Genomic DNA, 26807 nt, shown 5'->3' on the forward strand with positions numbered 1-26807 from the left:
TGTCAAGTCCGTATACAGAACTCTGACCGAAAGTTACTTAAACTGATCTCAAATCAGTCCGAAAATTTAATAGTCTGTCAAGAGTAACTACTGGATTGCAAATAAAAAAATAAAAGCTTTCTTGGCCTGATAGGACCAATTAGTCTACGCTGGATGCGAGTCCAGACGGACTGCCTGTCAGCAGATATTAAGGCATCCTGGTCCGACGCCAGATCGTGGTCTAATGAACGGCTGCAGGCCAGAGACGCTGTTGACTGCTGATTACTGCCATGCAGCTACTTTGAGGTCTGAATTGGCCGCAACATTCTCCAACTTATATTTCATTTGTCTTTGATATCGTTTTACCACTGCGAGTCCAATCATGTCGAGCAGGAACGTGACAAAGGAAGCCTCCTCTCCTGCCATTGGTTCATATTTTGGACGTGACATCGCTATCCTGTCTTTCTCGGGGTGTTTCACTAATTGCCCTTTAATTGTGAGACTGTCAGTAAATACTGGAGCCACTTTTGTTCAGCCTGACTTCCCGGTACGCCTGAGGGCAGCGAGCCCTGCTGACTGACTGGTGTGAGCTGGTGGTTCAACAGATCTCCCCAGTGGAAGTGGCGGGACACTCGGTGGCCATCCCTAATTAGACGAGCCTCGTAGCTGACTGTGATGGAATATGACAGTGGTTCATTAAAGCGTTGTCCTGGTGATGCCTGCTCATAAATGCGAGCTTGACTGGGGGCAAACTCATTAAACAGCAAAGTTGCTTTTCATCAATTGACTGGTGGTTCAATATGACAGTGTTAAGTGAACCAAAGCATCGCTCTCTGAGCCCTCCGTCCCCGAGTGAGATGAGAAACGCTGCCGTCAATAGCCGGACACTCGCATTCATCAGCCTGATGAAAACGTTTCATCAACACGAATTTCTGACACATGGAAAACTTTATGAAGATCAAGCTTCTGTACGTGACATGACTGTCGTTCTTTGTTCAATTACAGTGTTACAAGATGAAGTTTCTTAATCCTCTGAAGCCCCCAAACAGTTTCTGGGTGTTTTCTTTTTTTTTTTGCTCTCGTCACAGTTCTACTCACAGAGGAATCATTTTTCACTGCAGTATAAAGTCCTGCACCTCTATGGAAACAGAACAACCATGGCTAGAAGTAGAGAGGAGTCAGAAATGTCTTTTGTGCACGTTAATGCAGTTTTAATACCATAAATCCTCAATCAAAAAAACGTAATTTGGTGTAGAATAAAGAGAATATGAAGTTATGTCATATACCACAGAGAATATGATCATTGTTTGCAAAAGCTGAAAAAACATGTACACTTTTCCCCATTTTTACCAGAACTGGAAAAAATATGCACATATTTTAGCACTTAAATGTTTAATTTGTTTCGATTCTCATCTCCTATCAGCTCTGAATAAACAGTTGTAGTTCAGCCCAGTTCAGCTGAACAGGATTGAATTTTTGTCACGTGACTGTTGCTCACAACTGAGTCACTAATAGCTAATGGCAGTAATAGAACAGAAGTGATTTGAATGAAATAACATGATTTTTAGCTCAGATTTGGTTGTTTTAGTGCATCACATATGATTAGGACCATAAAAAAGTTGAAAATCCCATGCTTCTTTCTGTTTTTACAGTTCCCAGCTCTGGTAAATGTCATAATTTCACAAAGGTAACATAGTTTTCAAAGTGCTGTCAAGGTACTTTATGCATATGTGCTGTAAAACTGCACTGTTGTCAAAAGCCTGTATAGTAAATGAGCTGTAATTGTCTCATACTCCTTTTTAGTGCACAGTAGTTTATTCTTTTGTAAAATGTACACAGAGAGCCTGGTTGCTCTGCCTGCTCAGTCACATCTACTCAAAATGAAATCTCAAAAGATCAGAAAGTCTCATCGTGTAATCGCTACTTTGAGCCACAGCATAAAACATATTATTTTCACAAAAAAGTCAGTAAAACTCTCAGATACTGAGGTTTTGTCTTGGCAACATTTAACAGAAATTGAAAACTAAACCGCTGAAAAGCATTTGCATGGTTGTATTTGAACCCAAACCATGATCTCTTCTGAAATATATGATACCTAAACTTATTAAAAGTGTTGAAGCAAAACCAAAAAAAGTGACAGAAAATGAGAGCAAACAGTGACTAAAAATGAAACTAAACAGCAGCTGAAAAGAGTTTGCATAAGTATATTTTAACCAAAACCACGATCTTTTGTATAACATGAACAAGAACTTCTGAAACCTAAACTTAAAGTAGAGTTGCTGCATAAGAAAAGTAACATGAAATGACCGAAAACAGTGACCAAAAACGACTATAAACATCAGTAAACAGTGACTGAAAACTAGACAGCATCTTAAAAGGGTTCCCATAGTATTTTGTAACCCAATGTTCTTTCCTAAATATGAACAAGTAGTTTTGGTATCTGAACTTAGTAGTGTAGTAGTGTTGCAGCGTAAACACAAGCAAAAAAGAAATGAAAGCGACTGAAAACAGTGACTGAAAACAAAAGTAAACAGCGACTGAAAAACATTTACTTTCACTGTGAAACCAAATAGATTTGGAGCTGTTGTAGTTGCTACACATTTTGGTGTGAGACTGTGTCAAAACAACACCAAGCATTAAATTTCTGTTTAAACAACCACTGATGATGTTTTTCTACCTGCAAATAAAGCCGCAGCATTAAAAGAAGCAGCAGCACATTATTGTACTGATGCAAAAGCACTTAGAGCGTTATGAATCACAAATGCACAGCGAGCCTTTCTCATTTTTATTATTTTGCATTGGCTCAGTTCGCCCAGAGGAGGACGTCTGACTTTATAATGAAGATGACTGGACGAGCATCTTTTTGAAAATTTAGCTTGGAGCTGAAGACAATAGCGAAAGTACGAAGACCCTGTTTACAGCCGACTTTGAATTATTATTACATCTGCATAAATCATGCCTGATTTGGAGCAGATGTCAGGGTTTGCTGTTGTGATGTTCAGCTGTTCAACCTTGAGCGCTTGTTTGGTTTAGATAACAGCTTCAACATTTAAGAAGCTGGAAACAAGCGCTTAACCTCTTCTCCTGGACTTGTGATGCCCTGGGAGCGTTCGGTGTCATGGCTGCTGCTCTCTGGAGCAGATAAGGTGCCACGTGGAGGGAATAAATCCAACCTGTTGCTCCCTGAAGGGGCAAAGGTGAAATATTTCTGAGACTGATTACGTTTGTGTTGCTAAAGAGGCCCTGGTGTGTTCTCTCCTGACATGTGGAGGCTGCGACTGCAAAAAATGGAAGAAATTCAAGGAAAAATAAAACCAAAAACAACTGAAAACAAACGTAAACATCAACTGAAAGGCATGCGCATGGGTATACTCCAACCAAACTATGATCTTTTCCTTAACATGAACAAGTACTTTTGGTCTCTAAACTTAAAGCAATGTTGCAGTGTAAATAAACGCAAAAAGTGACAGAAAATGAGAGCAAACAGTGATTCAAAATGAAACTGAACAGCAGCTAAAATGAGTTTGCACAAGTATATTTAAGCCAAAACCATGATCTTAGGTACTTTTGGTTACCTAAACTTAAAGTACAGTTACAATGAAAACAAAAGCAGAAAGTGACAGAAAACGACTCAAACGAGTGACTGAAAAACTAGAGAAAACCGTGACTACAATGATCAGTAAGTGACTAAAAACTAAATTAGATAGTGTCTTAAAAGGATTTCCATAATAATAACCTTTAACTCAATGTTCTTTCCTAAATGTGAACAAGCAGTTTTGGTATCTAAACTTAGTAGCAGTGACTAAAAATATAAGTAAGTAGTTGCATGATTACGTTTTAACTCAAACTGTGTTCTTTCATAAATGTGAACAAGCAGTTTTGGTTCCTAAACTTAATGCAATGTTGCAGTGTAAATAAACGCAAAAAGTGACAGAAAATGAGAGCAAACAGTGATTCAAAATGAAACTGAACAGCAGCTAAAATGAGTTTGCACAAGTATATTTAAGCCAAAACCATGATCTTAGGTACTTTTGGTTACCTAAACTTAAAGTACAGTTACAATGAAAACAAAAGCAGAAAGTGACAGAAAACGACTCAAACGAGTGACTGAAAAACTAGAGAAAACCGTGACTACAATGATCAGTAAGTGACTAAAAACTAAATTAGATAGTGTCTTAAAAGGATTTCCATAATAATAACCTTTAACTCAATGTTCTTTCCTAAATGTGAACAAGCAGTTTTGGTATCTAAACTTAGTAGTGTAGTAGTGTTGCAGCATAAACAAACGCAAAAAAAGAACCGCAAACGACTGAAAACAGTGACTAAAAACAAAAGGAAACAGCGACTGAAAGGCATTTGCATGGCTACACTCCAACCAAACTACGATCTTTTCCTTAATATAAGTAAGTACTTTCAGTCACTAAACTTAAAGTAGAGTTGCAGCGTAATCAAAAGCAAAAAGAGACAGAAAAATGAAAGTAAGTAGAGACTGAAAAGCATTTGCATGAGCGTGTTCTAACTCAAACCATATTATTTCCTAAATGTGACCCAGCAGTTCTGGTACGTAAATTTAACAATGTAGTGTTTCAGTGTAAAGAAAAGCAAAAAGTGACACAAAACGACTCAAAACTGTGACTAAAAACAACAGAAACTACGACTAAATCAGACAGCATCTCTTGGTATGTTTCATTCCTAAATGTGAACAAGTACTTTTGGTATCTAAATTTCATAGTGGTGATAAGCTGTAGCGTAAACAAAAGCAAAAAGTGACTGAAAACAACAGAAACCACAACTGTAAACAATGACTTAAAACTAAATTATAAAGTGCCTTAAAAGGGTTCCCATGGTATGTTTAACTCAGTGTTCTTTCCTAAATGTAAACAAGTAGCTTTGGTATCTAAAATTAGTAGTTTTGTAGTGTTGCAGCGTAAACAAAGGCAAAAAAAAAAGAACCGCAAACAAATGATGACATTGACTGAAAACAAATGGAAACAGCAACTGAACAGTGTTTGCATGGCTATGTTTCAACTCAAACCATGTTCTTAATGTGACCAAGCAGTTTTGAATCTAAATGTAACAAAATAGTGTTGCAATGTCAGGAAAAGCAAAAAGTGACAGAAAATGACTGCAAAAAAACATAAATAGTGAATAAAAATGCTACAAAACAATGATCCCACATGGAACTCTACTCCAGTTGTCTCTGGTTCATAGACGTGTGCATTAGTTGTTAAAACACTCCCTCCACAATCGTTACATGCGCCACATATAAACTTTTTTCTGTATTTATGCACTTTGTAAACAACTACATGCAACTTTAAACTAACAATCTTGGTCTAATACTCTCCACACTGACTTCCTTGCTTTCCAGTTAATCTCTGCGCTGTCAGCTGTCTGACAGCTTTTCTCCACATCAATAGAAATCCGCAGGTGGTGCAGATTTCCCAAACTTCTACTGTTAACCTGTCAAAAATCTCCACCAAAGCACAGATCTCCTCCTGCATGTTTTCTTGCGTGACAGACATGAAGCTGCTTCTTATCGCCGCCTTCCTTTTCCACTGACATTTAAAGCTAATATTGACCTCTTCCCACAATCACGGCCCCTTTCCTCGACGCACGAGGCTTTTAAATCTGTAATTTATACTCGCTCGCCGAGTGCGATTGCTCTTATTCAAACACGGCTAACCCCATTTCATAGACGGCGGAGGAGATAACGTGGCATTAATGACAGCGCATAATGGAGTCAAACATGTCTAAAAAAACACACAGCACTTCAGATGCAGCCATAGTGATATAAGAGAGTCCTGTACCTGCACTCTAAGAGCCCTTAAAGCCTGTACTTGTGTGTTTTCTGTGTCTTTATCTGAAGCCCTTCACAATGCTGGGGAAGGGCACTGCATTGGTGCCATCTAGTGCCGTCAAACCTCAGTCCTAAAGCCGGCAGACGGGATAAAAGCACCCATTAGCAGGAAAATAAAGAATTCATGCTCTCCACACTCACTTTAGCTGATCACAGGACAATACAGCCTTCACAGAACGTTGCATATACCGTAGTCCAAAATACCAGATTTAATTCCACCTGCTCTTCCTTTAAAGGGCAGATTTTTTAAATTTCTGATTCAGAAATTTTAAATCGGCCAGTCAAAGCTTCAGTAAGGGTGAAACCCAGCTGATCCTCCATCACATTCTGCTCAGAGGTTGTTTCGTGATCAAAGTCAGTTTTTTTTTCTTTGACCGGTGCAGTTTGTGGCGTGACTCCTGATTGCCGTCTCCTTTCGAGCCTCCCTCATGGAAACAATGATAGCTCCACTCAGACTAGAGGGTTATTGACATTGACAGGACTTGAACTTTACTCGAGTGGGTTACAATATTAGAAATGATGATGGCAATTCACGGCCCGGATGCGCGTTTGTGTGCAGAGATGGAAAGATATGCAGAGTTCGTGCCGCAAAACATCTGTTTTGTCTGCAGCCTTCCTCCTTCAGCTGCCCTTTAAAAGGAAAACCAACAATTTGCTGCAAATGAGGCAGGTCAATGTGATCCCTGCCAGCATCTGGGAGCAGAAAACAAAGTCCTGGATAGAAACTCAACTTTCTTTCTTTTTCCACCTCTACTCTTTAAAAAGTAGGGCAATATTTTCAACTAAATGCCCAACCTTATCTCCAAAAAAATTTGTTTCTATACGACTAAACTGCATATTCACTTATGTCTTTGAAGAAACATATTTTTACTCTGCCAAGGAACGCACCGGAGTTATGTGACCATCAGTGTACGTTGTCAGTCTGTTTGTCTGTTCACAACATTACTCAAAAACGGACCAACGGATTTCAATGAAACTTTCAGGGAAGGTCAGAAATGACACAAGGACGAAGTGAGTAGATTTTGGCAGTGATGTGGCTTATAGTCTGGATCCACAGATTTGTTAAAGATTTCTGTATCATTGCGAGATAGCGGCACGGCGTCATTGTAACTATGACAACAAGTGAACACTACGTCAGCTGCCTGCTGACGATCACATGATTGCGATCCTACTACAAATCCAGCACTGTGGACTTATTGGGACTTATCCATTGGTAATGATACAAGGAAAGAGCAGCCTTAGCAGAGTACTGCACTCTGAGTGCTTTTCTTGTTTATTTGTTTCTGACGCAAAACAAATACATTTTTTAAAAAAGGAATCATATTTACTGATTTACTTATTATCTCACAATGATGGACTTTACAGTTTTGTGTTGTTTTATGTATTGTTACTACAGCAAGGAGGCAGAGCCTTGGCAGAGTTATATGACGATCAGCGTTGGTTTGTCTGTCTGTCTGTTAGCAACATTACTCAAAAACAGACTAACAGATTTGGATGAAATTTTAGGGAAGGTCAAAAATGACACCAGGACCAAGTGATTCGATTTTGGCAGTGATGCAGCTTATAGTCTGGATCCAGAATTTTTTTTTAAAGATTTCTGCCGTCGGAAATGATAGTGACTGAGCAGCCTTGGTGGAGTACTGGGCTCTCTCAGTGCTTTTCTATTTTTTTGTTTATTTTTGTTGTTTTTGTGTAGCTGACCAGGGACAAGCTCCAAATTAGCTGCTAGTTAACTCTGAATGCCATTACTTTAACTGTGCGCTGTTCCTGCAATGCATGCTTCTAATTTATTTTATAGATTTTCTGACACTTCTTTGCAGCCAACCAATCAAATATTAGATGGTGCATCCCTCTGGACCCCTGCTTGGGGTCCAGAGGGATAATATGAGACAGTGACTATTTAATAAGCGGATGCATGCAAACAGCAACATTCTTTTCATGATATAAAAAAAAACCAAAAAAAATCCACATTTCTTCCTACAACTGTGAAGCCATGACTGTCTCAGCTGTGACCAACAGTCGTGGAATTAAAATTCAAAGACTGATATTCAAAAGAGTTAATATTAAGCTCCTGAACTGTCTGTTGATGGGTATAAGTTTGAATAAAGTTAATTTATAGTAACTGACAAAGTCGTTTTATTTGAGTCTGTGGAAGTAAGGAAACTGGCAGTGTGAATGTCTGTTTGCTGGACACAAAATGAAATAAAACACGTCTGCAGTTCAGGAGGTAAGGGAGGTGATGGAGGCTCAGGTGTGGCGGTGGCAGGATACTCACAATAGCATGTTCCTCGGAGAGGGTTGCCAAGGTAACGGTTTTCTGAGTCACATCTGCAACAACACAGGAAGGGAGAGAGAGACAGGTGGAGGAACAAGAGAAAGAAAGAACATTAGCATTCGACGCAGGCTGACGTTTTTCCAGAGACAGATTTCAGCGTTCAGGTGAGTGTGGTTGTGATGCAGGTATCGTGTGTGATTTCCCTTGATGGAGCCGTCTGGCCATCGCTGCTCTGTTTGTCCCACAGGCCAACACACTGACACGCACAAAAATATCAGGTAGAACACCTTGAACTACAGCATTAAAGACAGAATCACGAGGTGCAGAGATGTTTGGTAAAAATGTGTGATGTTCAGTCATGTTACATTTCATGCATCAGTAGGACTCCATTTGAAATTTTTGGAGACTGAAAAATGTTGGCGGACTTGTTTGCAGAAATCTGAAAGAAAAATCTCACTAAAGCAAAATGAACAACAGCAACAAAAAAACCCCACCAAAAATTACATAATTTATATGCGCCAGAAACTGTCAAAAAATGGAAGAAAAATAGATGAAAAGGAGCACTGGATAATGAACTTTCTTTTCTGTGACTTTCAGTTCTTTCGGCAAAAATGACCAAATCTGAGCTTCCAATTGTGGTATTTCGTTAAAATCATTTTATTTTGCACCTGAAATGTAAAACTTACTAAAAATAAAGGATTTGCAGGGACCAAATGCTGAAAAAAAAAAAAATTGCACTACACATTGAAACTAGAAAGCCATGACTGACTCAGTTATAAAAAACAGTGACATGAATAAAATTCTTTATAACTAAACTAGGCTGAACTGCAGGCAGTGTTTGCACAGAGCAAATAGGAGACAAGTATAAAAAAAAAAAAAACTGAAAAAACATCTTTAGTGGGCAATTAGGTTAGGGCAATACATTCAAAAAAAGCTTTAGATATAATAAATATAAAAAGTAATAATAACAATAATAATAATACACACACAAACACACATATATATATATTCTTATTTATATTCTTATATATATTCTTTATTTTCATTCTTTATTTTTTAAACCTAAATAGTTAAAAAACAAAGTTTAAAAAATACAAAAATAAATCAAACAAATCTAACTAGACAGACAGACAGAAAATCTAAGAAATTTTACCCTAATATTTTGTATTTTGTTGTTTCAAATGTGTCACACTGCACAGAAGACAGTTTTTAGTTCTATTTCCATAGAGGTGCAGGACTTTATATTGCAGTGACAAATGAATGCACAGTGAGAAATAATGTGACAGGAGCAAAAATCTCCCAGAAACTGCTGCATAGAGTTCAGAGGGTTGAACAGGAAAAACATTCAGTGTGTTTTTGTCATACAGGAGTAATAGTATGAGCAGCGTGTAGTGTCTGAGGTTAACAAATGTTTTGGATACAAATATATGAAGAGTCAAGTTATCCTGCACTTTGGTCAATGTATCAGAGAAACGTCTGTCTGAAGGGTCACAAACTGAATTCTGTTTGGGTATTTTTTCCAATCCATCCTGGAACATTGAATTTCATGACCATGAAGCACCTTGTCTCCTCCATTTTCATGCTGCACGGTATTAGAAAAACTGACATTGTGATATTTTATTTTTCTGCAGTATATATTGAGATAGAAAAAACAGAACATGTTCCACTACATCTGTTTGGAAAGAAATAAGTAATATTTCTAGAATGACAGATTTTTTTTAGCGAGTGTATCTTGACAATTTAAAACTGTAAAAGTTAAATAACAATAATTAATTTTAAAAAGCTGCTAAAAGTCATTTTTCTCACATCATATAACAGAGTAGAGCCATCCAAAAACATATTTCAATTTTAGATGAAATTCAAATGTTAGTTTGCATTCATCATAAAGAGCTTTATGGTGCTAATTTAAGGGCTGAAATAAATAACTTGTGTGACTAGCTGCCTTTTGGCCAACATCCTCCTTTCTGTAGCTGAAAAATTTGCATCTTTTTGCAACCAAATCTTATTTTAAAGTGTTTCTCTCATGTTCTTTGCTCATTTTACTGTGTACATGTGCAAACTGCATGTCCACAAAGTCTGTGGCTTTTAAATAAAGCTTAAAAAAAAAAAAAAAAAAAATAGAAAACTCAAGGTTTCTAAGAAGCCTAAAATCTGAATGAGGTATGTTTGATCAGACTTGTGTATTGGTCATGGAAAATCAAAATTGTATAAATTTTCCTTTTGTACAGAGAAGCAAAAATGTTGAAGCATGATGCATTTGAGCTAATCTGCCTAACATCACATTTCTTGCCCCATGACTATTGCACATGTGTACATCATGTTTCTGATGCTAACGCCATATATTCTACAGCCTTAGTTATCAGGGTGATGAGTTTTGCTCGTATGATGGAGCGAGTAACAGTTATGACACCACTTCCTCCTACAGATGACATTTTCAGCACAAAAAAAGGACAGAACTATCTGAAAAAAGGAGTTCTCCTCCTTCTTCTCCTTGGAAACAAGTGAAAAAAGCTGCTAACAGTTGAAAACAAGAAAAGCACTGCAGTACTTCACCAAGGCTGCTCAGTCGTATCATTTCCGAAGGCTGAAATCTTGAAAAAATTCATGGCACAATTCACGGCACCAATTGAATATAGATGTACCCACAAACAAATTGACCTAGTGCTGAGCACAGGCGCATGTTCTGCATGTGTACGTTATGTACGGATACCGAATCATGCGACCTAAATATGTTGCGGGCGACGGGAATTGATGGGACTCAGAAACACCAGCACAATTTAATCAACTTTTCCTTACATCATTTTCGATGGCTAAGTCCCAATAAGTATGCAGCAGTCAATTTTTAGTAGGATTACTATCATGTGATCGTCAGCAGGCAGCTGACGTAGTGTTCATTTGTTGTCATAGTTACAGTGATGCCATGCTGCTATCTGGCAATGATGCAGAAATATTGATCCATGGATCCGGACTATAAGCCACATCACTGCCAAAATCTAATCACATGGCCCTTGTGTCATTTCTGACCTTCCCTGAAAATTTCATTCAAACTCGTTACTCGGTTTTTGAGTAACATTGCGAACAGACAGACGGACAGACAAACATACACCGATCGTCACATAACTCTGCCGCATTCCTTGGCAGAGTAAAAAGCACTACAATGGAGGTTATGCACAAACAGAGGAAGCACTTATGAGGGGTAAATACTGAAAAAGACAGACTTTTAGTGCAGTATTGATTATTACTCTGCCAAGGAACACGGACATATGTAGGGGACAATAAAAGTCACAAAACAGTAAAAGATGAAGAAAATAGAGAACAGCAAAAAAAAAAAAAAAAAAGATTAATTTCAGTTGAGAGCGTCCTGCTTTAATCATTTTACATGTTCAGTTACAGTCACCCTTATTTATGAAGAAGCTGAGTTATGAATGACAGGTTTTCTGCTATCACGTTGTTGAAACATTAAATTTATTGTATATGATGCTTGATTAACCTGATATCTGGAAAGTTTGACGTGTTCTGACACCTTTCTATGACAGCAGCATCAAAGTTTGTGCTCATTTGTCTCTTTTTGCTGCTCATTTGCTGCTCATTTGCTGCCAGGTGCCATTGAAAGCAGATATTCAGGGTTATTCAGTTCAGCCGTCGGTGGTTTTAATGCTGTGCCTGATTGGTTTAAGTCCAGAATAACACATCATCGCATTACGTTATGGAAAATTAGGGTTACAATCAAAACAAAACACCTTGAAATGAGATTTTTTTTCTCTGGGAAAAAGGTTCTTACAGTACAGAAGTAGCAGCTCCTGCCAATCGCTGCTTTATTTGCGAGGCAGGAACAGCATGAAACGGCTTCATCTGAGAGAATAACTCGCTCCTTTTCCCCGTCGACTATGTTTGCTTGATAAGAAATAAGTGAGGAGTTGATACAGCATCACATCAGGAAATCACGGCGTTAAATCTAAGAGTAAATGCTGCATCAGCCACTGAATTATCTCCAGCTATCATTATTACTAGCTGAACCTTCACCTGCTCAGAGGGGACAGAGTTTTGGATGATATTAGGAAATATAACCACAGCGTAAAGAGGGGAAATGTGATTAAATATTTCTGGAAGAAGTATTTTTTTTCATCATATTTGGCTCCAACGAGAACTCAAGGCAATTTATGACATTGCATTTATCACAATAAATCTGTTGGTGCTGGAAAAAGCTCAGCGTAGTCATCAGTTCGTTTCTCCGGTGCTCTGCTGGGAGCCAATCCAAAGCTTTTACAGTCACAGTTCTCTGAAGATGACGACGCTTTTTCTCAAAATGGTCCTTTAATATGCCGCTTTTATCCTTTTTTCAGCTTCTCTCTTAAACTCATGAGGGATATTTTACCTTTTATTCTATGGTTTATAATCCTACAAAGCAATCAGCTCTTTTATATTCAGATTTGGCTGTTAACATGTTTCTCACTGTCTAACAGCGTGTTAGTATTTTAATTCTTTATAGTTTCCCAACCATAAATCTTTAAACCACACTGTTAAAAAAAAAAACAAAAAAGAGAGAATATTCTGGCATCTGTTAAAAATTGTAATGTCTTAAAAAATAGTCAGATTTCGTAACTAAAATACATTTTCGACTCTAAATTTCAGATTTTCCCCCCTGATTTTTTTATGTTCAATGTGCAAAAACAATTAAAGCACCAAAATTAAGCATTTAACTTTATTTCGTGTTTAGACTTATGCATTTATGCAAGATATCGCTCATTTAACTAACTTATCTGTGGAAAATGACAGAATTAGTACTTATTTGCCACTAATTTTAGAAATATATTTACAATGTTAGACTTGGATATAACAGTTTAATATATAAAATTAAAAGAAACGATCCATGAAATGAACAAATTCATGAATGTACTTTTGATGTAAAAAAAAAAAAAAAAATCAGGTCTCTCTTTTTAAAAAATTACTGTTATTCACATAATTTCACATTATATTGCACTAGACATGCATTTTCTTCTATTATTGATATTTTGGTGAATTTCAAAAATATATTAAAAAAAAAACAAAACATGTTCAATCAAAAGTAATAAATCCATAAAATTGATTATTCTTAAAATGCAGTTTACAAATATATTGCTTAATTAAAAAATTAAAAAATAAAGGCTCAACTTCCTGTTCATCAATGTGATTTTAGCACAGATAAATAAAATAAAATGAATTTCTGTTTGATTTTGTTTTTCTCATGGGTGATGATAAAATATTTAATCTTTCATTTAACTATTATATATAAACATGTAGAAAGAAAAATGCCGGAGTTTCTTCTCAATTTGTTGTGAATCTGCACTTTTTTCCCCTTATAGAAATTTCTGCTCTTAGGATATATTCATTTTTTTCCGTTAATCTAATGCCATTAATGGTTTATTTTATTGAGTAAACTGGACATTTCTCAACATCAATCATACAGATTACGTAAATATGAAGTGAAAGCTGCTGATCTCAGTTTTCACGTCCAGCAAGTATTTGTGAATCAAAGCCAGCACACTTCCTGCTGCCAGACTGAAGTCAAACATGTTAACATCGAGCTTTTTAAAAGGACCAAAGTGTTGCTTTCCGCCTCTCAGATCTCAGTTTATAGCCTCACATTTGTCTACAGTTCAGGAGATTTTCAGGTGATTCTGTTATTCTGGTTTCATTGTTGCTCTAAACTCCTGATTGAGGACAGAAGCTGCTGAGCTTGAAGGCCTCGTCCTTGGCCCAAGTTTATAAGAGAAAGAAATATTCAGCTTCAGAGTAGCTCCGTGACCTGCAAGAGAATTCTCAACCAGCGGCCGTAAACTCCTCCTGCCCTGTTGTTCTTCTTCACTTGTCCCTCTTTTTTCATGCGACATTCTTTCCCTCTGTGCTGTTTTATTCTCTCTGTTCTCTCCTCAGAATACTTCCCTGTGTATTTGTGAATCCACACGTTATTACTCCGTTACACCGTAAAAAAAAATAAAAATAAAAAAATACTGCAAAAAAACTGAGAAACTAGTGGCATGAGTGTAAAAAATTTTTCAAAAAATGAAGTAAAGGAGGTGAAAATGATGGCAAATATTTATGAAATAGTCATATTTTAGTACATTTAAATACAGGAAAACAGTCATTTTTTGCTTTGAAATTATAAAAGAACAAAATATCATTTAAAAAAATCAAAATTTTTTATTGTGGACATTATATGTAATTTAGCCTTTTATTTATTATTTCTTAATTTCTTTTGAAAGTTAGAATTAGTTTGTTTTTGCTAAATATTATCTCTTATTTAACAAATAGAGAAAATCTGCAAAATAATTAGATTCTTAGTCAAAATAAATACTTTTAAAAAATGTAATTTGAAGGTTTCATACTGTAAAAGAATAAATCACTATTATTTATAGTTTTGAAAATTTTTATTCATGTATTATTTTTAGTGAACAGGTTTTTTTTCTCCATGACTTTGCTAGGTATCACCCGTAATTAAAAAATAAACAAAACACAAAAAAACGGAAAATCTGTAAAATAATAATAAAAACAAGTTTTACCATTTTCCAACTCTTTATATACCCACTTGTTTAAAAAAAAAAAGTAAACTAATATTATTTTTGATGGTGCAAATACAGGAAAACTTTTTTTACGTCCACACATTGTAAAATAATGAATTACTATTGTTTATAGTTTGGCCTGTTTTTTTTGTTTGTTTTACAATCGACCTATAAATCAATACACTTTTCTGTGACTCTACTAGATTCTATCTTTAATTTAACAAAACAGAAAAAAATCTGTAAAATAACAGTTAATTTCAAGATAAATTAATAAATGTTTCAGTTCTTCAAATATGTAATTTTTCTTTCACATACGAGCAAATATCTTTACAATAACAGTAAATTGTTCTGAATAAATTGCAGTACACTGTAAAACAATGAGCGGACTGTGGGCTCCTCTGAATAATTCATTGTCTACATTTAGTAAAACTTATTTCCAAACTCATTCCATCGTAATGCAGAATTAAATCAAGCTATTGCACTGCCACCCTTTTTATTTTTAAAATCGTCCACAGACACACAAACGCACAAAAAAATTTTTACTTCTTCTCGTTGATGCAAACCTTCTATCTAGACACTCTGAAAGCTTTGACGTTATGCTAATATTTATATTTAGTCGTCTTATTATGTTTTTATCACTTGCAGTAAAGGTTTAACTGTTTCTTTTGTTCTCTGTTGCCAGGCTTTTTTTTTTTTTTTTTACTATCACACATTACACATCATCCTGACTGTCCTGCCTCAGAAATGTGAACATCATTTCAGCTCACTGTTATATTTTACATTACCCTGAGGGACCCTGAAGTTCCCAGACTCCTTTAACACATATAAAACCTATTATATTTTTAAAAATTCATTACAGTTGAACAGGAAAACTCTATTGTCATTATTGTTTTCCAGTTAATTGAGTTGCGGCGGAGCTTGCCGGCCATTACAGACTCTCCCTGAACCAAAAGGTCACAACTTTCAGCCGCGGCCAATTACTGTCCATCAGCAAATATGTGTCTTATAGAAAGATAACGAAAAAGAGAATAACTGAGAAATGGCTGAAAAGTGAATGGCAGGACTTCTTTTTTTTCACAACGCTGAAGGATTTTCTATAAAAATATGTCCGTAATGGAAGCGACGGTTGCATTTATACAGAAATGTCGTCGTGTTTGTGTCTCGTCATTGTCGAAAGTATGTGAAGTATTTAGTTTTCTGACTCTGATTAACGTTGGTTCAGAGAGTTTGTGATGATCTGAATGACATAAAGGAGAACAGTATTTCTTCATGTGAGCTTAATAATATAACAAGAAAAGCACTCAGAGAGCTCAGTACTCCGCCAAGGCTGCTCAGTCGCTGTATGATTTCCAACAGATAAATTCTTTAAAAATCATGTGATCGTCAACAGGCGACGTAGTGTTCACTTGTTGTCATAGTTACAGTGACGCCGTGCCACTGTCTCGCAATGATACAGAAATCTTTAACAAATTTGTGGATCCAGACTATAAGCCGCATCACTGCCAAAATCTAATCACTTGGTCCTTGTTTCATTTCTGACCTTCCCTGAACATTTCATGTAAATCCGTTAGTCCATTTTTGAGTAATGTTGCTGACAGACAGACAGACAGACAGACCGACCGACAGACCGACAGACCGACATCGATTGTCACATAACTCCGCCACGCTCCTTGGCGGAGTAAGAAAATGATAAAAAACAGACTGTCAAAAACCTGAAAGTTTGAACAGGACAACTATAATTTCACTAACACTGGTATTTTACTTACTAGATATAAAAGTTTAATTCATGCTTCAAGACATAGTATTTCTGTATTTTTGCATAGATGTGTTCTTTAAAAAGAAAAACTCTCTCATGTAAAATTAGTAGTAAAATTAAAATGTGTTGAAATTCAGACTTGTAAATATGTGTTTTTTAGTTTTCACTTGCTTGGACTTTAAAGCTTGCACTACCAGCTAAAAAGATAAAATCATATCAAACTGTTAATTAGCTTGTCGGGATCTGATGGTAAGAAAAATTGCATTTCACAATATAAAGTGCACTTGTTTGGCATATAATCAGTAGAAAAGGTGGCTCTTGGCAAAACACTGCATCCATTTTTCAACAGACAAACCAATGCTAATCATCACATAGTTCCACCATGTTCCTTTGCGGAGTAATAAATGTAAATTTGTACTGAGATTCACCAAAGATTTCTATATAACTTGAAGTCCTGTTCTCATATCTGACATTAACCTCATGCAAGTGAAAAATGAGTCTAAAGACACGCGAAACAAGCTAGCTACCTCCAAGCTAGCAAAGGAGCTCCAAAACCACATACCAAACAAAACACAGCCTCCAAAAGATACCAAACCAGACAAATACTCTTTTTTTCTACTCTCAGGTGTAACTGTGACCAATAGTGGTCATGAATACTGTATTTTCCCTCATGTATGGAAGAGTTAAATCCAATGTAAAGGATAAGCAGAGCTGCAGGAGGCTAAGTAAAGGACAACTTCCTGTCCCTCTTGGGGGGAGCTAAAGTCGTGGACTCGGAGCTCCAACATAAAGGGACTGAAACTTAATCTGCTTATTGAAGCCCTAATGGGGACCAGATAAGAGCCACATGAGAACAAACTGTCTCATCACTTAAAACACAACAACAACACGAGCAAACACACATAAACACACTGTACAAGTAACTTGAGCTTCTGCAAACACAAAAAAATGAGATTAAAGGTCAAAATGGTCCTGCTTGAGTGTAGTTTTCTGTATCTGTCACATATTTTAACCATATAAAGGTGTGTACAGTGCTATGGGTTTTATCAGCGCACGCATGCAACAACAGCAAACGTTTCTCCGACTTGCTCTCCACAGTGGAGTACAGTGAAAAATGCAAATTGACAGTCAATTAGTGGAGCTGTGTGTGTTTGGAGAGGAGGTCAATTAAAGCCGCATAAACACAATCAGTCAAACAACACGAGAGAGAAAGTAAAGAGAAACAAAGTGGACGTCAATGAGATGATAGAAAAAAAACACACATGCGATTGTAGACAGACTGTTCATGAAAGCAAATTAAAGGTGTGATAGAACTGCCTTTAAATAAGAGCAGAACATCTGTCGGGTAAACTGATTTCACCTGCAGCTCAGGTACAGGAAATATTCCAACAGTGTTCTCGTGTCGCTAACACACTCTTAGATACTTGTGGTTTCACTGTAAACACTCACAAACCGACTTTAATGATCAGATTATTTGCTATAGGGGTCGTTTTCATTTTTCTGGTGGCGCCTCTGTAAATGCTGCTGCTGCTAATGAGAATATTAGTGTAAAGTTCAATGTCTCCAGAAGATAATTATGAAGGAAATCCTGTCAAAATGTACATATTAATATTTAAATACAATATTAGGACCACAAGTATAACTTTGATTATTTCTTAATAATGCGACTTCCAATAAATACCAATAAATTGCCATATTTATATGGAAGGCATTTTTAAAATATTTGAAAAATTACATAATTAATGCAAGTGATAAATGATGACTTTTTGAGGGTCCCTGAATTGATCATGTGTGAGCTTCGGTTTTGTTTGAAAATTTAACTTAATAGAAAAAAAATTGTCATATTTCAACAAAATGACTCTTTTAGAAAAAAAAGTGCAACAAATATACCAGATTCTGAAAATAAATAAATAAGAAAAAATATTTTTATAATAATTATAATAACGCTAACAATAATAATTCTATGTATGTTGCACAAATTAAAATTCATCTTGCAAATTATTTTTTAAAAATGACAAATATATTGTGTCTGCACCAGATTCTGAAAAAATACAACAACAACAACAATAATAATAATTTTATTCATCTTGCACAAATTCACCTTGTAAATTCAGGGAGCTTTTTAGCTAAAGTGGACTGAATTGCAGGCAGTGTTTACACAGATCAGACAGGAGACAAATATTTTTTGATTTAAATTAAATAATTTCTAGTATGTGAAGTCACACGTTTTCCCCCAGTATTGTTAACACCTGTTGGTAAATGTTGCACATGTTAATTCCAGTTTTTTTTTTTTTTTTCCAGTAATTACAACCCAAATAATCAAGAAATTCAACTTAATCGCTGTATAACTGTGTCATATTGCATAAAAAGAAAAGAATGAGTTCTCTCGCCTTCTAGTCATGGTTGTTCTGTTTCCACAGAGGTGCAGGATTTTATGTTGCAGTGAAATACAAGCTCACAATGAGTAGAAATGTGGCAGGAGATCAGAGTTCAGAGGGTTAAATGAATGAAAGAGAAGATAAAAGACACAAATCCTGCCAGAGAGAAACTGACTAAATATTTGTGAGCACAGACATGCAAGGATAGACACACATAAAAAAAGAAGCTTTACCTAATGGCCCCATTATTTCTGATTCTTTGCATTTGTGACTCTGCACAGAAAACACACAACTATGCATCCGCACACCTGAGGGCAGCGTCCAACCCTCGGGGGGGGAGGGGGAAGTTGCTGGTTCATAGTCAAACCGACAAACAAACGTCACTCCGCTCAGCTCGGTGTTGTGGAGACACAAAGACGAAAAGGTGTCGGAGCAAATCAAAGGTGAAAGTGACGGCGAGCTCAGAGATGCACAAATGCAGCTTTCAGGATAATGAAACACTGGTGAAAAGAAACACTACACAAAAAACATGACATCAATGCCAAAGAGAGCAGGTGTACTGAGGATTTCAAATTCAGCATTTACTCGTATTCTGGTCTGAAAATGTGTTAGCAGCGTGATAACCACCCTGAGCTGCCTTTACATTACATTTCTTTATTCACTCCAACATGCTGTGTTTTTATCTTAGCAGTCTTTGCCTTAACTTTGCAGAAAAATTCAAGGAAGAAACTATTTTTTAACAGATATTTGAATTTGATATGGGATATTTAAGACCTACCATTGTGCAAATCTGCCATGACATTGTTACATTTTTACATCCTGTAGTGCAATTTTTTATTAGTATTTTTATTTGTTTTACATCAATATAACCCTTCTATGCCAAGTTTTAAAAATACGTATTGACTTATGTCTTAACTACTACAATAAATTGCTTAAAAGTGCAATAAACCCCCCAAAAAATTTAAGTCATTTTTGTTGTTTTCACGTACATTTCAAAAATTTCCGAAATAACATAGCTGTACCCCTCAAATTTGGAAAAGAAGTTACACAATATCCAGTGGTCTGGTTTATGAAGATTTTTGTAATGTGCGCTTTACTGTGTTTTTTTTGCAAACCCATCACTGCAACGAACAAGCGCTCTGAGACCTGGTGAATGTGTGAAATGTTAGTCTAACCCCCCAGATTTTACAAGCAAAAAGAATAATCAATCGATTGACTTGTTTCTGCACATAAAACTGCTTTTTTGGTTTGTTTTTGACTTTTCCTGCCTCTGGTTGTTTCCTGAGTTCAAATTTATGGGATTTATTTATGGTTCTCAGTCCCTGTTTTTATTTTTATTGAGTCCTTCACTTATAACGTTATCATTTATGGGGGATTCGGAGGGATGGAGGGAAAGTGTTTTTATTCTCTATTTTTCCCCTTTTTTTTTTCGTAAAGTGCCGTATAAATACGAAAGGTTCTAATACTACAGTGTGCGAATAAGCAAGACTCAAAGGTTTTCAGTGGAGTTTTTCATCTAGAGTTGCATATGAATAAAATATGGCATAAAATTAACACAGTTTAAATTGGAATTGGGAAATATCTGTTCAAATGGGAATCGAAGAATTTGACTGAGGATCCTGAGCCATCTGAGGTTAGGTAATTTCTCATGAACTTGATTCAACTAAAAAAAAAAAAAAAAGAATCTTCTGCTCAACTCTGCTCTGAAGACACATTATTATATAATATCAATATCCGACTATTTCTAAGTACTGTATAATGGAAACAGTGGATGAAAACAAGTATTCGGCGTCACATGTAGCCTCGTGTGGATGTGCAGAATATGTTGTATAACTGAGAGAGCAGGAATCCACTGATTAAAGCTGACAGTAAACATGTGGAGGGAAGGTTTCAGTGTGAGGAGCAGGTCGCCTCGCCCTCCATCTGAGTCACGTTCATGTCAGGAGCAGCGCTGAGCTTTAGGATCACCGAAAGGTTGCGCTGAGGTGGATGAATAGAAGCAGTGATGAGGGGCAGAGTTTAAGTTGAGGGTTAAAACGTTTATATAATCGGTAGCAGGTTGGATTCAAGATGTTTGTTTTCATAAAGCGATGCAAACACGTTTTAAAGCTGGAAGCTACTTGTAATATTCACTGTTTGAGTCTGTTTCAGCTTCAATATGTCTGATAGTAAAGCGAGATATTGTAGATCAAGAGTGTCAAACGTGGCCCGCAGGCCAAAACCAACACACCAGAAGGTCCAATCAGAGAAGAAATTACTGAGAAGACATTAACTGCAAATTGTCAATTTGTAAAACTATAGATTTCAAATAGTTTCTAGACCATGACAAGTTGTTTTGATCCTAAAGTAAAATACTAGATTGTTCATTGTTCTTTTGTCATTTTGTGTCTCATTTTTGGAATATTTTGTCTCGTTTTTATTTAGGTTTTTTGTCTGACTTTTGTCATTGGTCTCATATTTGTGTCCTTTTGTTTGTTTTTTGTCGTTTTGTGTTTTCTTTTTGTCTCACTTGTGTTTTTGGTCTTATTTTTGTCATTTTGTGTTTTGCTTTATTCGTTGTTTTGTATGTTGTTTGTGTCATTTTGTGTTTTTTTTGCCTCGTTTCTGTTGTTTTGTGTCTTTCTTGTCTCGTCTTTGTCGCTCTATAACTTTTTGTCAAACTTTGTCTTTTTCGGTTTTTGTTTTGTGTAATTTTTCTCATTTTGTCTCTCGCTTTTGTCGTTTCGTGTCTTATTTTTGTCATATTTTGTCTTGTTTTTGTCTTTTGTCTGACTTTTGTTGTTTTGATCATAAAGTAAAATACTATATCATGCAGTTCCAGATACCTGTGACTGAATGTTTTGTGTCTTTGTAGAAATTCTGTGATCTGTAAGTTGTAATGTGTAAATAATAAACTGAAGCATAATGCTGTTGAAATCACTTATTTTTCTTAAGAAATGTCAGGTTGTTCATAATGTTTTGTAAAAAGATAATTCTTCAAATGTGAAACATTTCTAAAAGTACTTTCTTTTCACTAAAACAAAAGAAAAATTTGGAGCTGTGGATATTTATAGATTATTCTGCTGTGATTTTACTGGTTTGGCCCACTGGAGATCAAATTGGGCTGAATGTGGAACCTGAACTAAAATGAGTTTGACACCCCTGTTGGAGATGAACTATGTGATGTGACATTAAAATAACTGAGCATCTGGTCAAAAGTTTCCACCACAGTGTTTTTTTAAATTATTTATCACAATTGGAAGCTGTTAATTTAAAGCTCTGCCTGTGTTGTGAAATTCTGTGCACAGCTGGAAGTGCATTAGGTAGAAATAATACAAAAAAGATACTGAAAATACCATCTAGTGTCACTCCCTTTATCTACCACCAACACTAAAAGCACAATTACTTCTCCACGTGTTTGGTAAACAATGTGAGGGATAACCTTTTGTCAGTATAGGTGCAATACTTCTGTCACTGAAATAGTAAATGCTCTTTTTAGATGCATTCTTACATTGGATTTTTTATAGAAAGTTGCTTTCTGAATGTTGAATACAATCTTCTGTTTTTGTTTTTTTTTTTTGCCTATGGTTGTTGAAATTTATCATAAACATGCAATTAGGTCTAATAAAATGAACTCCAACACTGTTATTTCTCACAAGAGCAAGAAGAGAAACTATATTCGAGTCTAAATATGCAAGTCATAAAATCTGCTATCACATAGTTGAGGTCAATGCAACAAGGGGCAAAATTTTCTATAAATCTACTCACATAAAAAGGCATTTAAACACGAGTGTAAATGGAGCAAATGTATCTCTGTTATTCATTTCATGTAAGCAAAGTTTTGGTTTTGCTACCCAACTTTCTGTCTTTTTAAAGAGCCCACATTATGCTCCTCCCTCCATTCCTTTAGGGTGTTTAAGTTTTTGTCAGTGTAGAAGGTCTGCAGATTTACAAAACTCCAGACTTTACTTCCGTTACTCATCTACATCATCATGTAACACATATGCATATGGCCCAGCTAGCAAAGAATAAGCAGCTACCTCACAGTCCACCGTTATTTCCTAATAAGTGCAACTTCTGCTAGAGTTGCACTTCTTTGCTTGTACTTAAAGATATTAGTTATCAAACGTAACTGGCTTTGGTCGTGCCAGCTGACCAATCAGAGCATAAAGGGCTTTTCAGGAGGTGGGTCTTAAAGAGACAAGAGCTAAAATGGAGCGTTTCAAACAGAGGCTGAGAAGAGGAATGAACACTGAGGCATGTAAACGTATTTGAGTAGATGTCAAAAATAAAATTCTAAAGCTGAAAATGATTTGAAAATAAACTGACCATCATACAGCCTCCACAATCAGTTAATTATATTTAAGAAGCCGATATGAATGTGTGTCTAATTTAACCATGTACAGCAAAAACAACAAACTGTATTCTATACCGGGTGAGTATTGCTTGAACTAAAGAATCAGCATAAAAGTATTCTGTGCTCTGTTCATCAAACAATCTGCGCATTACCACTGATACGTGCAAAAATGTTATTTATAGAAGTAGTACTTATGTTTATTTTGGTTTATTTGCATACTACACTGTAGATTTCGCCACTGTGGGACTAATAAGTTATATTCTCTTATCTCATCTGTTACCTTATGATAATTTTAGTATTTTCAGCAACCAACAAATACAAAAAGAGATTTTAAAAAAGATAGTAGTTAGCCAAGAGGCTTGCATAACTGCTAAGCACTTAGCTAACTGCTATCATTAACTAAAACACTGTAAAGACAGGCTAGTGTATGTTGAATGAACCTGCTGATCATAATAACTACAATTAAACTGTAAACTATCTAAAATCAGGATGGTGCTGTTGCAGAAATACCTAACTGAAATCATTAGCTTACTTTGCCAGCACGCTAAGCTAGCATTAGCTCACTGATTCAACAGGATTCGATGCATTGACCATGAGACTCGTATAATTTCTACAAATGTCTCGCTCCTGTTATAGTGAAAAACAAGTCAATAACAGACAATATCACATGAAAAGATGACCAGCAAGTTATCAAGACCAACTGGGGGGAAGCAAGAAATAGATATAAATCTATTATATGGTAATTTATTCCCATGCGTGCTGCTGAGAGCAATCTCAGTGTGTTGTTTTTCCCATTATATATCAGTGCAAGTGGCGGTTTCTTGACTAAATCTGCAAGGTTTAGGAGGTTTTAAATTACATATTTTCTATATTTTTCATATCACCTGCCAATAAAGCTAAATAACCAGCTGCCCTGCCTTCATAGATCCACATGCTCTGTGGTGCTCAGTATCAATATATATATGAAACATCACTATTAGAGTTTAAAAGAAGAGGAATAGTCCCAGCTGTGGCTGTCTCGTCTCATTGTGCAGTGTGTTCTTCCTGCTGTACATGGTTAAACCACACATACACGTGCGCGCGCGCACACACACACGTACTTTCTGCTTTCTAATCTCGCCTGCTAGATTTATCGATGCAGCAATTTTCAGTCTGTGTCCATGGTGCGTTGGTCCGCCAAGCCATTTAGGATATTGTAGTGCTGCAGCGGTCAAGTCTGGCACAGTGCAGGAAAAAAAAAACACACACTCCACACACACACACAATTTGTTCATCGCTGCTCTTTCTATCTGCCTTTTAACTGAGAAATTGATTTTAGAGTCAAATCCCATTTCCCTAAACCCCAAACTCAAATTAAACCAAAACTATTCGTCATAATCCGAAATGTAACATTACCTTAAAGCGCAGCTAAATTTAAACTGCAATCCCAAAATGGGCTGCATTCAATGTCACGCGGGCGGCCAGCTTTGTGTTCGTGCGGGTTGCCTGTTGTCAGAATAAATATCTTTAATCGGACTCAGGGCCAGTGAGACGAAGGTGGGATGCAGTTACGTGATAATGCACTCACAGCTGACACTGGTCTCCCTTCACGCCCTTGGTGGTACAGAAGCACTTCCCCGTGTTGACGTGGCAAACGTTGGCATGACTGTTGCACTTGCATGCTGCAAAGAAAAGGTTGGAAAGGAGGGGGATGGGGAGAAAAGAACAAGACATGGGTTACAATTTTATTCTGTAGAAGTGCAGAGACGTGATAGTTTCAGGCAACTTGTGCAAATTCTGCTGAAGTGTCCTCTGAGCAAAACCCTAATTCTCATCCACTGCTCAGCATCCTGCACTAAGACAGGCACACTGTATATAAACACAGTAATCCCTGAGCATTGTGGGTAATAATGTTCCAGGTCACGAAACATATGCAGAGTTTGCACGGAGGATTGAAGTTACATAAAAAAGGTTCGGAAAGCAAAGATGGGGGGAGACAGAAAAGGGAGACTACAGAAGGTAGAGTAAAAGAAACTGCAAAAGAATCCATCAGGACATCAATTTCTAAAAATTTAACACTGACAGGTAAATGTCCTCACCTTGTTGCAATGCAATGTTTTTCTGGGAAAACCCTTGGTCCTGGAATTGGTGTTGGATGTTTGTTTGACTCACACCATCTCCCAATGCACTGCAGGCACTCAACAGCATCATTCTCCAGAAGGACAACGCCTCCACCCACACCGCAAAGAAACTGCTCAAGGAGGGCGACCAAGAGCACAAAGCCTCAAAACTCCCCAGTTCTCAGTCCAATCAAACATCGATGAAATGTGCCAGAATAAAGACCCTGCAACCAACAGGACCCAGCATTCTGGTACCAGACACCAGAAAACATGCCCAGATGTTGCGTGTCCAAGCCCTCGTAGTTTTGACGGGACCTACACAGCATTAAGCAGGTGGAGTTTGGACGAAATCATCAACCTGACACCCACCAGAACAAATGATCTTAATTGGATCTATCAGGTTCAATCTCTCTACTGGTAGATAAATAACCTTCTCAAGCAGCAGACTCCACCTCCTGGAGAAGCTCCATCACTTGGAGTGTGTCCCAGGAGTGCAATTAAAGAACACCAGCAGCAAGTCCTATATAAAGCTATCGATCTGAACTTCTGTGTATATAATTTACTTTTGGAAGGGCAGAAAAATCCCTCTGTGCGAAACTTCTGGAGAGCAAGTGGACACATTCTGGACGGTGAAATTCAGCTACGTAGTCGGCCTTTTTTGTTTATTCTTTTTGTGGTGAGTCTAATCTTTTTAATTGTTTTGTTATTTAAAAGCAGAGCATGGTGCAGCCAGATGACTCACTTGGAGCCAAGCCTGTAATTTAAACACTAAATCACTGCTGCATGGAGACAAACAAGAACGTTCTCTACGTACCCTTGTGTTACGCCGTGTATATATATTCACGTCCACACACAGCCACCTCGCCGCTGCTTGCCACTCCAGCTGAACTGACTTTGTGCTTTGTTCTTATTCTTTCCATTTGGCTCGGAGACAGGCCCTGTAATAAAACAGCGCCAGGCTCGGGTCAAGGTAAAGCCAAGGCACCGGCAGATAATGAGAGGAAAACAACCTCGCCTATTTCTTCCCCCTTCCGCCGGCGAAGAGGGCCTGATTTGATCGCCTACACAGAGCAGCACGCCTAAACGTTGCTTTAAATATTTAGATTTTTTTCTTCTTTTTTTTTTGCACACACAAACTGAGCAGCAGAAAAACAAGGTTGCGCAGCGGGGCGTTTAAATGTCAGCAGGTTGAAAGTCGAATTGACGTTCTTGAAGTTGCGAGGCAGAGACGGCGACAGTAACAAAATACAATTTCAATCCATTACTTTGAATTGGATTGACCCGCAGCAAAAAATAGCAAACACCTTTTCAGAGATGCACATTGAACTGTAAGGGCTCGGCAGATAACAAAAAAAAGGCGGCTTTTAGACTCGAGATAATAAACAAATCACAGGTGTGTTAGCGCCGTCTTGGGTCACCCTGCTGTTCATACAATATTGATTTAGTAGGCAGCCAACAAAGGCGCACAAAGGACACGGCAGGAGAAACATGCATTCATCTACTCACTCTGATTTTTTGCCAGTTGCACTTAAAAAATGAATAAGAATGAGTGACAGACAAACAGACCTCCCCCCGTCTCATATCTGAG

The 26807-nt window shown here is 36.9% G+C and overlaps 1 protein-coding gene across 2 annotated transcripts in view; it reads right to left on the reverse strand.

The window, feature by feature from the left end:
- Positions 1-26807, reverse strand: part of atrnl1a (attractin-like 1a) — a 395368-nt gene that overhangs the window by 202898 nt on the left and 165663 nt on the right. For both annotated transcript variants that reach the window (XM_055018323.1, XM_055018322.1), the window contains 2 exons: positions 24688-24781; positions 8112-8164 (listed from right to left, as the gene is read on the reverse strand). In XM_055018323.1, the coding sequence (XP_054874298.1) occupies positions 8112-8164; positions 24688-24781 (147 nt within the window). The remainder of the gene's footprint in view (positions 1-8111; positions 8165-24687; positions 24782-26807) is intronic.

Source organism: Amphiprion ocellaris, chromosome 16 (assembly GCF_022539595.1).
Source record: "Amphiprion ocellaris isolate individual 3 ecotype Okinawa chromosome 16, ASM2253959v1, whole genome shotgun sequence".
NCBI lineage: Eukaryota > Metazoa > Chordata > Actinopteri > Pomacentridae > Amphiprion > Amphiprion ocellaris.